The sequence below is a fragment of the Chelonoidis abingdonii genome, chromosome 4, assembly GCF_003597395.2.
Source record: "Chelonoidis abingdonii isolate Lonesome George chromosome 4, CheloAbing_2.0, whole genome shotgun sequence".
Taxonomy (NCBI): Eukaryota; Metazoa; Chordata; order Testudines; family Testudinidae; genus Chelonoidis; species Chelonoidis abingdonii.
The window spans coordinates 148,970,254-148,984,561 of NC_133772.1; the positions used below are offsets into that span (position 1 = coordinate 148,970,254).

At 42.5% G+C, this 14,308-nt stretch overlaps 1 protein-coding gene across 2 annotated transcripts in view; it reads left to right on the plus strand.

The window, feature by feature from the left end:
- DHRS7 (dehydrogenase/reductase 7) overlaps positions 1 to 14,308 on the plus strand; it is a 44,346-nt gene that overhangs the window by 15,358 nt on the left and 14,680 nt on the right. For both annotated transcript variants that reach the window (XM_032783219.2, XM_032783218.2), the window contains exon 2: positions 9,846 to 9,998. In XM_032783219.2, the coding sequence (XP_032639110.1) occupies positions 9,846 to 9,998 (153 nt within the window). The remainder of the gene's footprint in view (positions 1 to 9,845; positions 9,999 to 14,308) is intronic.

Consider the following 14,308-nt stretch of genomic DNA (forward strand, 5'->3'; position numbering starts at 1 on the left):
TTAGTCTGGATCTATAAAAAAGCAACAAAGAGTCCTGTGGCACCTTAAAGACTAACAGACACATTGGAGCATAAGCTTTTATGGGTGAATACCCACTTCATCAGATGCATGTGGTGGAAATTTCCAGAGGCAGATATAAATATGCAGGCCAGAATCAGTCTGGAGATAACAGGGTCAGTTCAGTCAGGGAGGATGAGGCCCTCTTCTAGCAGTTGGTGTGAAAACCAAGGGAGGAGAAACTGCTTTTGTAGTTGGCTAGCCATTCAGTTTTTGTTTAATCCTGAGCTGATTGGTGTCAAACTCGCAGTTCAGCAGTTGACAACATCAGCTCAGGATAAAACAGAAATGCCCTCTTGCCCCCTTGTTGGGAGTGGCTTTATTTTGTTGGCACAAAGAGCGGCTACACTGTGTGCCTTACAGCAGCTCTGCTGTAGCTGCACAGCTCTGCCACTGTAAGGAGAGCAGTACAGACAACGCCTTAGTCATAATAAGCTTCTATATCAAAGGCGCCCAAACAGCCACTCACTTCGTCTCAATTTATAGACTCTCTTCTCCCCTCCTTTCTTTCTGATTAGCAGAAGACAGAAGCCCACAGCCAGCATTCGACCTGGCCTCCAGAAGCCCTGGTTATTCAAATGAACCTTTACCCATGTGGTAGTCTGTTTTATTAATTCCTGATGGCTGAATGCACACAATATGATTGCAATTAGCTTGATCAAATTCTGGGGTAACTTTACCCCCAACTGCAGGGCAACATCTGTGTCATGCTGCCCTATCATGTGTTCTTACTGCAAGAAAACAAAACTGTTTAGATGTATTTGCTGTTTGTAGGATGTGTTATCTGCACAAAATTCTGTTACTCACACACTCAAGGGCACCCACCTTTACCCAGTTCCTAGGGCTCCAGGTGAAAAGCACCTAACTTTATTCCTCTGTGGGCTTCGGGCAAACACTCTTTCTGTGTGGACTCAGGGCTTACTCTCTTGTGGGTTAACAGGGGCTTTTACCAGTGAAAGAGCCTTACATAGTAATATACTACATAACCTCTATTAACAATCACCAAAAACATGCTATACATACAGTGCTCACCACTCCCAGTAAGACAGATGAACTTTTTCTTGATGGTCAGTCAGGATCAGGCCCATCTAGGGGACTCCACTTCCTGCATGGTGTCATTGGCAGAGTGGTGAGGTCTGGCAGCTCTGATCTTTGGGGCTGTGTCCTGGAGCTGGTTTCCAAAGAACTTCCTTTTGGACCCTAGTTTATATAGTGAAATGGAGTTCTGCTTAGCTGTACCTTAACCAATCATTTTACTGAAATCTATCTAACCAATCCTAACATAGTATAACAAAATTCTCTAACCAATTCTGTCCCACCACCTTAATTAACTTAAACCTAGTAAAATTAATTATGTAACAGATAAACAATTAAAGAACCAGACAGATTATACAGATAAACAATAAGGAAATGGGGGACCATAATGATTAAAGCAATAAAGAAATGAGGGTTTCGCAACCACAACTATTGATAAGTGATTTCTTGACAGACAAGATGTTATCAAACTAAGTTTTCTTTAACCATCTTAAGATCTATTTCTTTTTCTGGTGATGGTGCCATTAGGTCAGGGTCTCCTTAACAGCCTGATATATTATTTTAATGTAATTTAGATGGAATGTGAGGGTGTGACTTCCTGCTTTTCAGCTAATGGCAGCTGCTGCTTAGCTGTTCTTTTAATCTGGCTGCAGACAAAGGCCTTATCCTTACAGATGACCTTTATCAGACATGTCTAAAAAATACTGCACATCACAATTTTATCAATTTAAGCAAACATTTCTCAACTTTTTTTTAAAAAAAACCAAAACCAAACCTGGACCAAAGATCGGAAGATACAAGTGATAATAGACTTATCTTGTGTTTCTAACTCAGACTTAGATTTCCACCTCCTGTCCCAGGACAAAATGTGTTGAACTTTGTCCGTAACATGCCTGTGTATGCTACACAACACAGATATAATGGAGATCATCTATGTAAGGGAGGAATAAGAAGAGGTCTCAAACTTTCTTAATATCTGAGTGTAATCTTCCTTTTCACTAAAGCTTACTTAAAAGGATACCAGATTTCTCAAAATTGGACCATGCTTTAGCAGAAATAACAATATTCTGAGGATGCAATCAAAGCCAAGCAGTTAGGGTCACCCAACTTTCTGTGCTATAAATGTGACAAGAAGAGCAAGATCAGTGATCCTTGGGGTGCTTCTCATCTATTGAAACAAACTAGGAAAGTTTTTTTTTCCCAAACCTGGGGAAAAGATAATGTGACTGAGTAGAACTTCTTATAATGCATCAAAGTTATTCTCATTGACTTAAGCAGAATGCAAATGTGGGAAAGGAGCATTGATGACAACTACTGCCTTAGCTAAGGATCTCTCAAAGTAAAATGGAATCACTGAGCCTTGTTGTAAGTCTTCATGGGAATATCCCAGTGGATTAGAAACTGGTGGCCTTCTAAGTGAAGCTATGCTCAATTTTCTCAGCATGGCAGTTTGGTGCCTATGTAGCAATAAGTGCTTTCTAAACTATGTTTTGATCACATTTGAAATCTATAACTGAAACTTATTTAAAATCACCTTCTGGTGTCCACCATGCTTCTGAAAAGATGAGATCGTGGGGTGTAGGGACTCAAAGAGGAATCGCAAAGTCTGTGTCAATTCTGCTTTATTACCAACTAAACAGACACTTTTTAAACATCTCATGCTCTGCAGTGTTTTTGGGAGGAGGGGTGTGTACTGTACAAAGTGGCAAACATCAGGGATTAATGTAAAAAAGTCTCTAGATTCTACCACCCATTCTCTTGCTGAATAATAGCTTCTCTCACTTAATAGCATGGATTTCAGTAGTTGCAGATGAAGGCACTACTCAGTCTGGGTACATCTCCATAGCCACTGAGAGGTATGATTTCCATCTCAAGTAGACGGACGCATGCTAATTCTGCTTGAGCTAGTGCCTAAAAACAGCAGTTTGTCCACAGTTTCTCAGGCTAGCCGCCTGAGAAGTCCTGCCCGATCCCCTCGATATGCACTTGTTCAGTCAGTCTCAGATGCAGCAGCACAGGCTACAGCTACAGTGCTATTTTTAGGCACTAGCCCCATCAGAACTAAGGTATATACTTCTACTTGAGCTGGGAATCATGTCTCCCAACTGCTAGGTAGCTATACCCTTTGAGTAAGGGTTGCAGAGTCTGGCCCAAGTGATGCTGCTGCTTATAATAAACACAGATTGCAATCTGAGGGGTAAACACAATATATGTAAGAATGGGGAAAGCCAAATAGCTGTAAAACAGTTAATATAAGATTCCATGGTATACATGACATCTGGAGTCAGGCTGCAAGTTCTATCGTTGGCAGATGAGGGGAGCTTGTCTTAGATTGTAGGCATTTGTTTGTCACCCATGTATGTAGCTGGTTGCTTGATGGCTCTGGTTCTAGAGAATGAACATGGATTGGGAAATGTACTTGCCCACTCTGAGGAGAGCATAGCCAGTTTAAGGTGACTGTTGCCCTTGGTCTAAATATGAAGAACAATTCCATCTGACTAGCCTACCCTGGGAAGGGTGGACTCTTTTAAACTGTGTCAAGTATCAGAGGGTTAGCCGTGTTAGTCTGGATCTGTAAAAGCAGCAAAGAGTCCTGTGGCACCTCGTAGACTAACAGACGTATTGGAGCATGAGCTTTCGTGGGTGAATACTCACTTTGTTGGATGCATGCTCACGAAAGCTCATGCTCCAATACGTCTGTTAGTCTACGAGGTGCCACAGGACTCTTAAACTGTGGTGGTTCATCTCTAAATTTCTCCCATCTCCTCCTCTCCTGCTGGTGAAATGAAATAGAGGCCTTGTTTATACAGGAGCTATGAAACTCCAGGAAAAAAATCCAAAATGCACCAGGGAAGAATCTGAATTTCTTAGCTGGCTGACACATACGGCTATGCTGCACAACCTCCCATGTATGTTGCGTATCTGAGCACACTAGTTAACCATTAGCACTACTCTGTTGTAATTGTATTTTATTTTAAAACACTCGTTTGAAAGAGAACAATTAAAAGTTCTTCTCAACAAAAACACTTACTGGAACAAACAAGTTCTGTAACTGGTTTCCAACAGTATTCTATTCCAAGTTCTTCACAGAAGAGCAACACTCAAAGTGATCCTAATGTAATCACTAGATGCAATACCATTGTGACACTGAGCCAGTGAGGGTTAGGCAGCCAGCAGGCTAAGTGACCCAAAATCAACCTTTAGGACATATTAGAAAAGTATTGAAATGGTAACTAGCGCCATTCCTTGTAGATGGTTATCATATCCATGTTTAATAGATGAGTTTTCTATTGTTGGAGAATTAGAAGAGGATACTAATTGTATTTGTTTACTTAGAGCTATTAGAAGTATAACAATGTGATCTAATTAATTTTTAGATGCTAAACTTCTGTTCCTGTTTGTAATGTTTCATTACTATATTCTATTTCCGAGATCAAAAGGGATATTAACATTTTAGATGAAACTGATGGTGCAATAATATTGTCTTTATTTCTCTTTGAAGTTTGTCGTAAGCTACCTATGAACCTTTCTGAGGTTAATTGCCTTATGCAACTAGTTATTGGTGTATGCCTAGGAAAGAGAGTTACTTCAGAGCAACAATGTATATTACCTATTCCTCATTCAAGGAATGCCTGCTGTGATCACTTGTTGCCAAGAGGTTTTTCAGCTGTAAAAACTTTAGAGCCTGATCCTTTATCTCATATCTGCTTAAACTTTGTCAGGGAAAATTCAAGCCAGAAGACTGAGATCTCCAGTTATGTCCTCAATTTATCCCTGCAATTTCTCATGGAATAATTTGAACAAACTCTGCACATGGACTGACTGTGGGACTATAACCTATTGAACTTATTCTGGAAAGACTCTTACAAATCAGCAGCTCACTATCTCTGCTGTGAAACTGACCTAAGGACTTTATTCATGTCTGTGTATATAATTTTTAATCACAGTAACTTTCTTTTTTTAATCCCTCCTTGAGAATTATTCAACACCTGTTTTGTTGAGTTCATACTCTGCGGACAGATACGATAAATGCTATGGAGCTGGGGGCTACTAGTTCTGCGGAACAGGAGGCACAACCTCTACAGGGGAGCATCTTAAAAAAGCTATTAGGATGGGTGACCACGGAACAGCATCACCCCTGTGAGGAGAAGACGCACCAAAGTAGCCCACACGGAAAGGAAAGGGGAAGGGAAGATGGGTACACACACTCCTAGACCCAGGTAGCTTCCTCACCGGATGATGCCAGGCCAAGTCAGCCTACCATGGGTCGGACCTCCTAAAAATCCACTAGTTACCGGGCTTGCGTTAGAGTAGTCCTGGTCACAAGCTTTTGCTTCATAGGGTACTCTGGGCGTCTTCCGGTAACAGTCATTCACACTGGCCTCCAGTACCATTCTGCATCTGATCTTGCTTTTTAGCTACAATAGGGAGAGAGTGCACTAGTACATAGGATCTTCCCTTTCTAGATAGGTCCCTCCTTTGTCCCTGCACTATCCCTAACCTTCTTTTGAATCCTTGCACTCTGCCAGACAGGGGGAAGAACAGGAGCTACAGTGGGGGATTTTTACAAGAGCTCTCCGTACAAACAGCTTCAGAAGCTACCCGTTCGCTGACAAAACAGGAGTAATTGAAGGATCGTGTTATAATTAAGTGATCCTTCCGGTGGCCACCTTTTTCTGGTCCTCTAGTTGATGAGGCCAGTCTACTGTACAGAACTTTCTCAGTTTACTCTGAGTCATCGGATCCGATCCAAACACCTTCCAATTCACTAGAATGCATTCTAAGGGTGTACATCGTACCTGGCGCCCCATACCATGCCCTTGACTCATTATATGATGCTCTATCGTCTAATGGGAATTACAACGACTGAGCGTCCCCAGCCTCAGGCCTAAGTCCACACCACTGGACTGTTCCTACCTTATCCAAGGGACCGGTTCCTCACCGTCACCCGCAACTGCTTTTCCACTACTCGAGCGCGTTGCACCATTGTGCCCTCTGGGGTCGCTCACAGCGCGTCTCCGCCGAGGCCCCTGGTGAAGTCACCAGCACGCGTTGGGCGTCGGTCGTCGCCGCGATCTGTCGGCCGCCGAGAGGGGTCCAGGCAAGGCTGATTTTAGCCTCGAAGCCCACCCAGGGCCGCCAAAACTGTTGCAGGCACAGAAGTTGCCCAAGGCAAGCAACAGTGGTCCGTGCCCGGAGTGCTTAGCACCAATAAACACACCGGGGTGGAGAAGCAAGCAAAGTTTGTTTTGAGATTTCAAAGCGGTGCTGGGAGACTTAGCATGCCTCAGATCCAGCACACCTAATACAAGCGGCTTTTCCCTTTATAAGTTTTTGTTTGTTTGTTTTTTTTTTCTTCTTTCTCCCCCCCGCCACCCCCATAGCAGTTACGTAAGCGCAGGTGCATTAAGTAATCTTGGCCGCGGCAGCTCGTTAGTAAGTTTTCCTTCTGCAAGTTATCTTGTCCTTCTGCTAAAGGTGCACAGGCCTCATTATTTCTGCTTTAGACCAATTAGAACTGTTGCAACTGATAACAGCTGTTACTCTTGGCCTTTCCCATCTGCCAGCCTCTTAGGTCGATTAGAGTTCAAACATGGAAGGACTTTTTGCTCACCAGAGGCCTAAACAGGAAGACTCCATATTCTAATTGCCTTCCACTTTTTTAAGTTACTTAGGGTTATGCTTAGTGACACCAACAAATCTTGGCTTTCTTAATAAGAATTGGCTGTAAGCGTGTATTTTGGGTGAGATCTGAAATATTAATTGACCTGGTGAATAAGGTGTCCAATCTCTTGGGCTTGGTAGAACTTGGTGAATAAAGCTTAATATAATTCTCATTATGTAGGCTTGACTGAGTGGGAGCCTAAGGCTGGATTACTTAAAGGGAACAGTATATTATGTCCTTAGTGACCAATAAGGTATTACAGAAGCTGTTTTGTTACTGGCTTGGTGAATGTAATTATTAGAACAAACCACCAGTTTGAGATCGTCTGCCCTGTTTGAGCATTCCAGGTGTGTCCCCTCCAGAGACCATGATCGCTTTGGTGTAGTCTGGTTAGGATATACGTTGCCACAGGCCAACTGGCTTTTGGGCCAGAACCACATACTTGTCAAAAGTTAATTGTGATATATTGAGAGTTTAAGGGTTAAAGATTTAATTACGAGTGAGCCGCAATCATATGAAGATCTTGACCGAAAAACCCTTGAAGAGTTGTGCTCACAAAGGGGGCTGCCTTTTAAGAAAATGTTCTCAGATCAAGACCTGGAAAAATCTGTTCAAAAGACAGTGACCAGAAAGCAAGGTCTCCATCTTCATCTGTCCCAGATGCAGTGGCTGTAACAGAAGCAGTTAGAAAACTAGCAGTGAAAAACAAACAGCACTTGAAGCAAAACTGGAAGATCTTCGATTGCAGGAAAAGCAAAAGATAGTTGAAATGGAAAGAGAAGCTGATGGGCGAGCCAAAGAAACTTAGTACAGACGTCTAGCAGAGGCTGAAGTCGAAAAAGCTGCTAATCAAAGGAGGATTGAATGACTGACTGACTGCTGAAGAACAGGCACATAAAAAGCAGGTAGAAGAGCTGAAGTGTGGCAGCCAAGTCCTGGGAGAGCAAAAGAATCTGCCATAACCTGGAAATCCATCTCAATAGCAAAAATTTGGAGAGCATCTATCCAATTTTCAAAGATAATGAGGATATAGAGGAATTTTGTCTACCTTTTGAACGTCTGCATGAAGTTCATCCTATTCCAGATGTGCAGAGGATGTCTGTCCTGGTGACCAGATTGACTGACTGGAAAAATCAGGGAAGTATTCAACGAAATGCCTATAGATGCTTAGAATTATGTAAAATACAAAGATGCTGTGCTAAAAAGATTCAAGATTGCAATTTAGAAATCTCCAGAAGTCTGAGAACATGACACACAGATATAATCTTATTGAGCAAGAAGGGGTGCTGAAGGGTCATAGAGTTCAGCTCCCTGCCTTCACTAGCAGGACCAAGTACTGATTTTGGCCCAGATCCCTAAGTGGCATCCTCAAGGATTGAGCTCCCAATCCTGAGTTTAGCAGGCCAATGCTCAAACCACTGAGCTATCCCTCCCCCATTAGAACATGGGCACAAAATGCATGGTTATTCGGCGGAAAAAAAGGGCCACTTGTCAGAGGGTCTATAGCGATTTCAAATGGTGTTGATTTAATAGCGCAAGAACAGTTGCTGAAAGTAGTGAGTGATGAGGTGAATGCAGCCATTTGTGACACAAAACCTCCATCTTGTTCAAAAGCTACAAAAATTGCACATGAATATTTGGAAGCAAGATTCCAGGAGGAGCACAAGCCACAAGGGAAAAATGTGCAATATGCACCCTAATTTAAAAGGGATGAAGGGTTTAAGGGTAAACTTAACTCCAACTTTACTAAAACCACAAGAGAGCCCAGAGTTTAAAGCCTCTTATAAAGGGAAGCCCGTTATCTATCACCAGTGTGGAATGACAGGTCACATAAAGTCAAATTGTCAAGACATTAAAGAGAACATATAGCCTGTAAATACAAATGCTGCATTGGATATTAATGCTGTTAGTATCTGGATCTATAATAACTGTGTAAGCAGTAACCCTGCCATCTTGTATGTGAATACTGTTACTGTAATGTCAGGAGGTAGTCCCAAGATGTGGAATATGGGATTAATAATAATGAGTTCATGGAGAGCTTAAGAATTAATTTAGTGTGGTACAATACAGCATCTGACATTACTGGCTGGCGGAGGTATAACACTTCTGGCTCTAGCTGAGTTTTCTGAACTCTCTTTGGCTAAGATTCAGCTGGAGTGGTTTTGTGGTAGGCATTAGGGATCATCTTCCAGCCAGTGTTCTGATTGGCAATGACATTAGAACTAGGTGGCATCCAGTTAATGTCATACTAGGGACTAGGCAATTAGGACACTTCCATCTTGCCTGTTGTAACAAAGTTGTCATATCCTTACCCAACATCAGGTTGATGATATGACCAGGGCACAAGGAAAGCATGAAGGTAATTGGACTGTTACCCACTACCCATGTAGAAAATTGTGATAAGGAGGGAATTTGTGGTTTATTCTAATGGCTTCCAGTTTTGGGGAACTTCTACCCTCTTCTTGGCTGTTTGCCCTGATTGAGCATTCTCAGTATGGCCCCTTCAGTGACCATGGTCACAAATACAATATAGGGGAATATATATATATAATATTTTAACCTCCACTGAAAAATGGCAGTGAATCAGTCCTAAATAGCTAGAGAATGGGAAATCTGGCCAGTAGGCGAGAGAAGATTAGTTTTCAGCCAGCAAAGGGAAGAGGGGACATAAGTGTGTCTATGCTGAGAGGACACATGCAATATCTTTGGTTCAACAAATATTATTTAATTATGTAGATTTCTTTTTTGGGATTGGTGGAGGAAGGGTGGGGGTGTGTACCCTTGAGATGTGTAACAAAATCAGAGTTTGGGATAAACTACAGGGAAAAATTATGTATAAAAATAGTATGATTGTATCACTTAAAGTCTGTGACTGCACTGTAATGTGCAAAAGGGCAAAATTTAAGGTTGCATGTGGTCTTAACTCTGGAACTTCTTGACCTTCTGAGCACATATCCATGTAACCTTAATAGCTGGTTATAGACTGAAAAGTGACATTATAATGCTACTGTGAGGTTCCATGTTTCTGTATAAATGTGAATCACTGTTGGCATTGATCCATAAACTGTTTACTTGGTCATTTCAACAGAAAATGAACTGCCTGACAAGGTCGTCTGGGTGACTGGAGCCTCAAGTGGAATTGGAGAAGAGTTAGCTTACCAGCTGGCAAAGATAGGGGCTCTAATTGTGCTTTCCGCAAGAAGAGAGAATGAATTGGAAAGGGTGAAAGAGAAGTGTCTTGGTAAGGAAAAAAGTAACTTCCATATTATTGATCTAGCTATTGCCATGATAGAGGTGTTGTTAAAAAAAACTTAATCCATACAACAGGAATAAATTTGTAATTATGAACCTACATTATTATAACCTAGATGCTTTTCTTCGAGTTGTGTATTCTTAGAACATATATTTTAGAAAGCTCCAACTGAAGGATGTAATGTTACAGGAGCAGTAAATGAAAAATGTTTGTGCGCTAAAGTTGCAGATGCGTAGGCACCTAGTGGGATTGTCAAAACCACTTATCTGCAATTTTAAGCAATTTAGCAGTCTGGGCCTTTTTCTCTTGAAAATAAGAGGCTGTTTTCAAAAGGAATGCAAGGCTCTGTGCTAACAGGGTGGGGTCATGTGGAAATTCTGGCAGGCTCTTAGTGTAAAAGTTGAGCAATATTTGAGTTGTCCAAGATGTGCAGCTATACTTGCATTTGTGGCAGTTGGTGATCTTTAGTACTATCTTATAGCACCTAAACATCTTGGTGGCTGTAACTAGCTCCTACTCCCTGTTACAGACGGGTCCGAGACTGTGCTGCTGTAGTCCCTGTTTAGTGAGGCCATGTCTACACAACAGGAACATTCTGGTGTCCCGTCTGCCTTAAACATGTTTGAACAGGGTAACAGCAAGGTTGCACAGGTGTCTCTGAGGAAACAGTTTATCCTTTAGAATATTTTACTGGTGTTGATGAATGAAATGCCAACAGTGGTGGCTTCAGTCTCAACAAAATGAGGTTACTGCACCCAGGTGCACAAGCAGTGACTGCATTTGTGGCAAAGGTTATGTCTCTAATGAAAAACACACTTGTTGGGAGCAGGGACAAGGTCCAACACAGTATTTGCCCAGCATTGTGGAAAGAGGATTCAGTTTAGCCTGCATATATTGGATTGCTATAAATGTAATCATTAACAAATCATGCTGCAGCCCTCTACTTTCTCAATAGTGTGCAGATGATGGAAGGAGAAAGATGAATGTAGTTATTGCCCAGAAACAATCAAAGATGAAAGAATTAGTTACCAAGTGGAGTCTAATTAAAAACACTTAAAACACACACAAATAGACATTAAGATGTGGGTTAGGGGAATAATTTTGTTGCCTTTGCTGTGTGAAGAAGACTCACAAGCCACTATTTAGGAAGCAAGCTCAGCGCAACAGTGAGAAAAGTGAGTTGTTCAAAACAAACTGAAAAGCTGATGCATTCAGCAAGAAGACTTGGAATTGATGGCACTTGGCTTTGCTAACGTATTCGTCAGCCGGAAAGCATCCTAAAGAACACTCACTGTAATAAACAGACACATGTTTATAGTGAAGCAATAGTGAAGATATCTTATGAGCTGTATTTAAGCCTCCTCAAATCCTCCTTCTTAACAAAAATAAATTGCAGAACACTTGTGTTTGTCTTTACCATAAAGGACTATTAAAAATAGAAATGGCAGCTTGACAGTGAGGGACTGGTGACTGGTCCAGGAGGGGAGGTGGTGTCTATAGGGTCCATCCCCTGCCCTCTCATGAAGAGTGTGGTTTCACTGACTCAAGCTGTTGAAACTGCTCAGAATGGCAGGGCTGGCTTAGCCGTTTTGGGATCTGTGATTGGCATGGAACAAACTCTGGCTAGCTTTACACTAAATCTTTCTGCTGCTTCATTAGAAGCAGAAAGTTATCTGTACAAGTTTTAAGCCATATAATCCGAGCACACTTGATGTGGAAACTGAGACAGTTTTGAGGATGGAACCACATCTTCATGTATAAGATGGAAGCCAGTTTGTTTATTGAACATCTATGTCATTTGCTTAATACTTGGTTTGCCAACTAAAACTCTTACAAAAATGGCTGGGTGTGTGTTTACACATGCTTCCTTTCTCTCCTATTGAAAGCAAAAAAACCTGTCTTCTGACTGAATGTAAGGCCAGAATATGTGGTTCATTAGTGATAGGATGCCTTGGAACACTGCATGGCCTTCTGATGCTTCTCTTATTCTTGTGGGAAGTACTTCAGATCATTCAGTGGCTATTTTTAATGCCCTCTGCCTGGAAAACATGAAGTCACACTAACCCTGACTTTCTGGTTCTTGTCCATTAGCCTTACAAGTTTACTGGGATTTGATCTCAAGTGACCTTAATGTTCGGTGTCTCTCTCTCTCTCTCTGTAAAACGTTGAAGTAATGCTTAATATCCGAAGGCTTGCCCCATGTCAAATTAATATGTGGCAAGCCCAGGTGTGAATCTGCTGTGCACCAGCTTGCCATGTGAATGAGACTTTACTCCCTATGAAAGTCATGAGCATGCTCTAGTGGTTACACTTGTGAATTTTCCACTGTGCATTATATTTCATGACTATACAGCAGGGATCTCAAACTCAAATCACCATGAGGGCCACATGAAGACTAGTACATTGGCCTGAGGGCTGCATCTCTGACACCTTTTTCTTATAAAGGTACAAAAGTGCCCTGCCCCCACTCCACCCCTGCCCTGCCTCTTCCCCTGAGTGTGTGGCTCCCCACTCCTCTCCCCTCCTTCCTGGAAAGTGCTAAGCATTGCCAAACAGCTGTTTAGCAGCAGGAAGCACCTGGAGGTAGGCAGAGGAGCAGGGATGCAGCGCACTGAGTGGGGAGTGACAGGTGAGGGGAGCTTGGTGGCTGCAGGAAATAACTCGGAGGGAGTTGACGGGCTGCAGCAAACAACTCCGCGGGCTGTGTGTTTGAGACCCCTCGCTACAGTAACTCCTCACTTAACATTGTTACTTTCCTGAAAAATGCAACTTTATGCAAAATAATGTTAAGTGAATCCAATTTTCTCATAAGAATTAATGTAAATGGGTGTGTGTGGGGTGGGGGTAGTTTCCAGGGAAAAAATTTTTGCCAGACAAGAGGAATTATATGTATACTGTATAAGTTTTAAACAGTTTAATATTGTGCACAGCATGAATGACTGTGCAGCGTGGTTGACGTGGTGGAGTAAGAAAGTGGAATATGCCCCAGGGAATGCCTTACTGCTAAATGATGAACCAGCACTCAGCTGAGCCCTCAAGGGTTAATAGGCTGTTGTTAATGTAGCCTCACACTCTGGAAGGCAGCATGGACTGAGGCAGGAGGGAGGAAACACAATAGATGAGGGCAGTAGCTGCAAATACTTTCCTGCAAAAACTGAGCATGTTGTTGAACCCACACTATTCAGCTGGAGCGCATCACTCCCTCCTCCTGACAGCACATGCATGGCTGCATAAGTGCTGACTTTCCAAAGTGCTGAGGGTGCGTGCATGAGTGGGAGAGATGTGCATTGCCCCTTTAAGTACACTGACACCACTTCAAGTACCTTGCCCTCTTAAGCAGATCAGTCAGTTCAGACAGGAAGCAACAGCTTCCAGCCAGCTCCCTCCTTTCTGTCCCTCTCCTCTGCTTTGTGGAGAGGGTGTACAGAGTGTCTGGGGTGGAGCGAGGGACATCCTGATATCAGCACCCCTCTTCCCCCTGCCACCCCCAGCAGGCAGGAAGATCTCAGGAGCAGCTCCAAGGCAGAGGGCAGGTCAGGAGCAGCACGGCAGTGAGGGGAGGGACAACTGAACTGCTGCTGAGCCACATCCCTTACAGGGAATTTATGGGAGCTGATTGGGGGAGGGGGGGAGGTGTCTGCTGCTTCTGTGCCCCCTTCCTCACCTCCCCTGGTTCTAATCCCCACAAGGAGGAGCTGCTCTGTCACAGGCTCGCTGCTTGCAGGATTAAAGCAGTCCACTGCCAAACAACATAAGGGAGCATTGCACAACTTTAAACAAGCTTGTTCCCTAATAGATCAGCAATAAAACCACGTTAACTGGGACAGTGTTAAGTGAGGAGTTAATGTATAACATTTTAAAAAACATTAAAATTAGCCTAAAAAGACAAAACAACACTACATGTCTTTCATTTGTTTAATGCCCAAATAATGTACCTACACGTACAGATTTTATATTAACCCTTTTTGCCTTGAGGAGCTGTTTCTGTAGTCATATAGCAGTAACCATATTCAAGGTTCTTCAGCCTCTGGCTCTGGTATTGTGTATGTAGGTTGTCCATTACCACCCCTGGCCGTCTTGGAGAGGACAGTACCCTGCATACTCTCAGGAATGTACACAGCTGAACGGTTTAACCTACAGGCAAAATATGAAGGATCATGATACTCTGTGCTTCAGAAGGCCTTTGTTAAAATCTTAATTAAAAAAACCATATTGCAGTGGCTATAAGGAATGTGTAAATTCTGTGTAGACTGGAGTGTATTTGTATGTTGAAGGTACGCAAACCCATTTCATTTAAT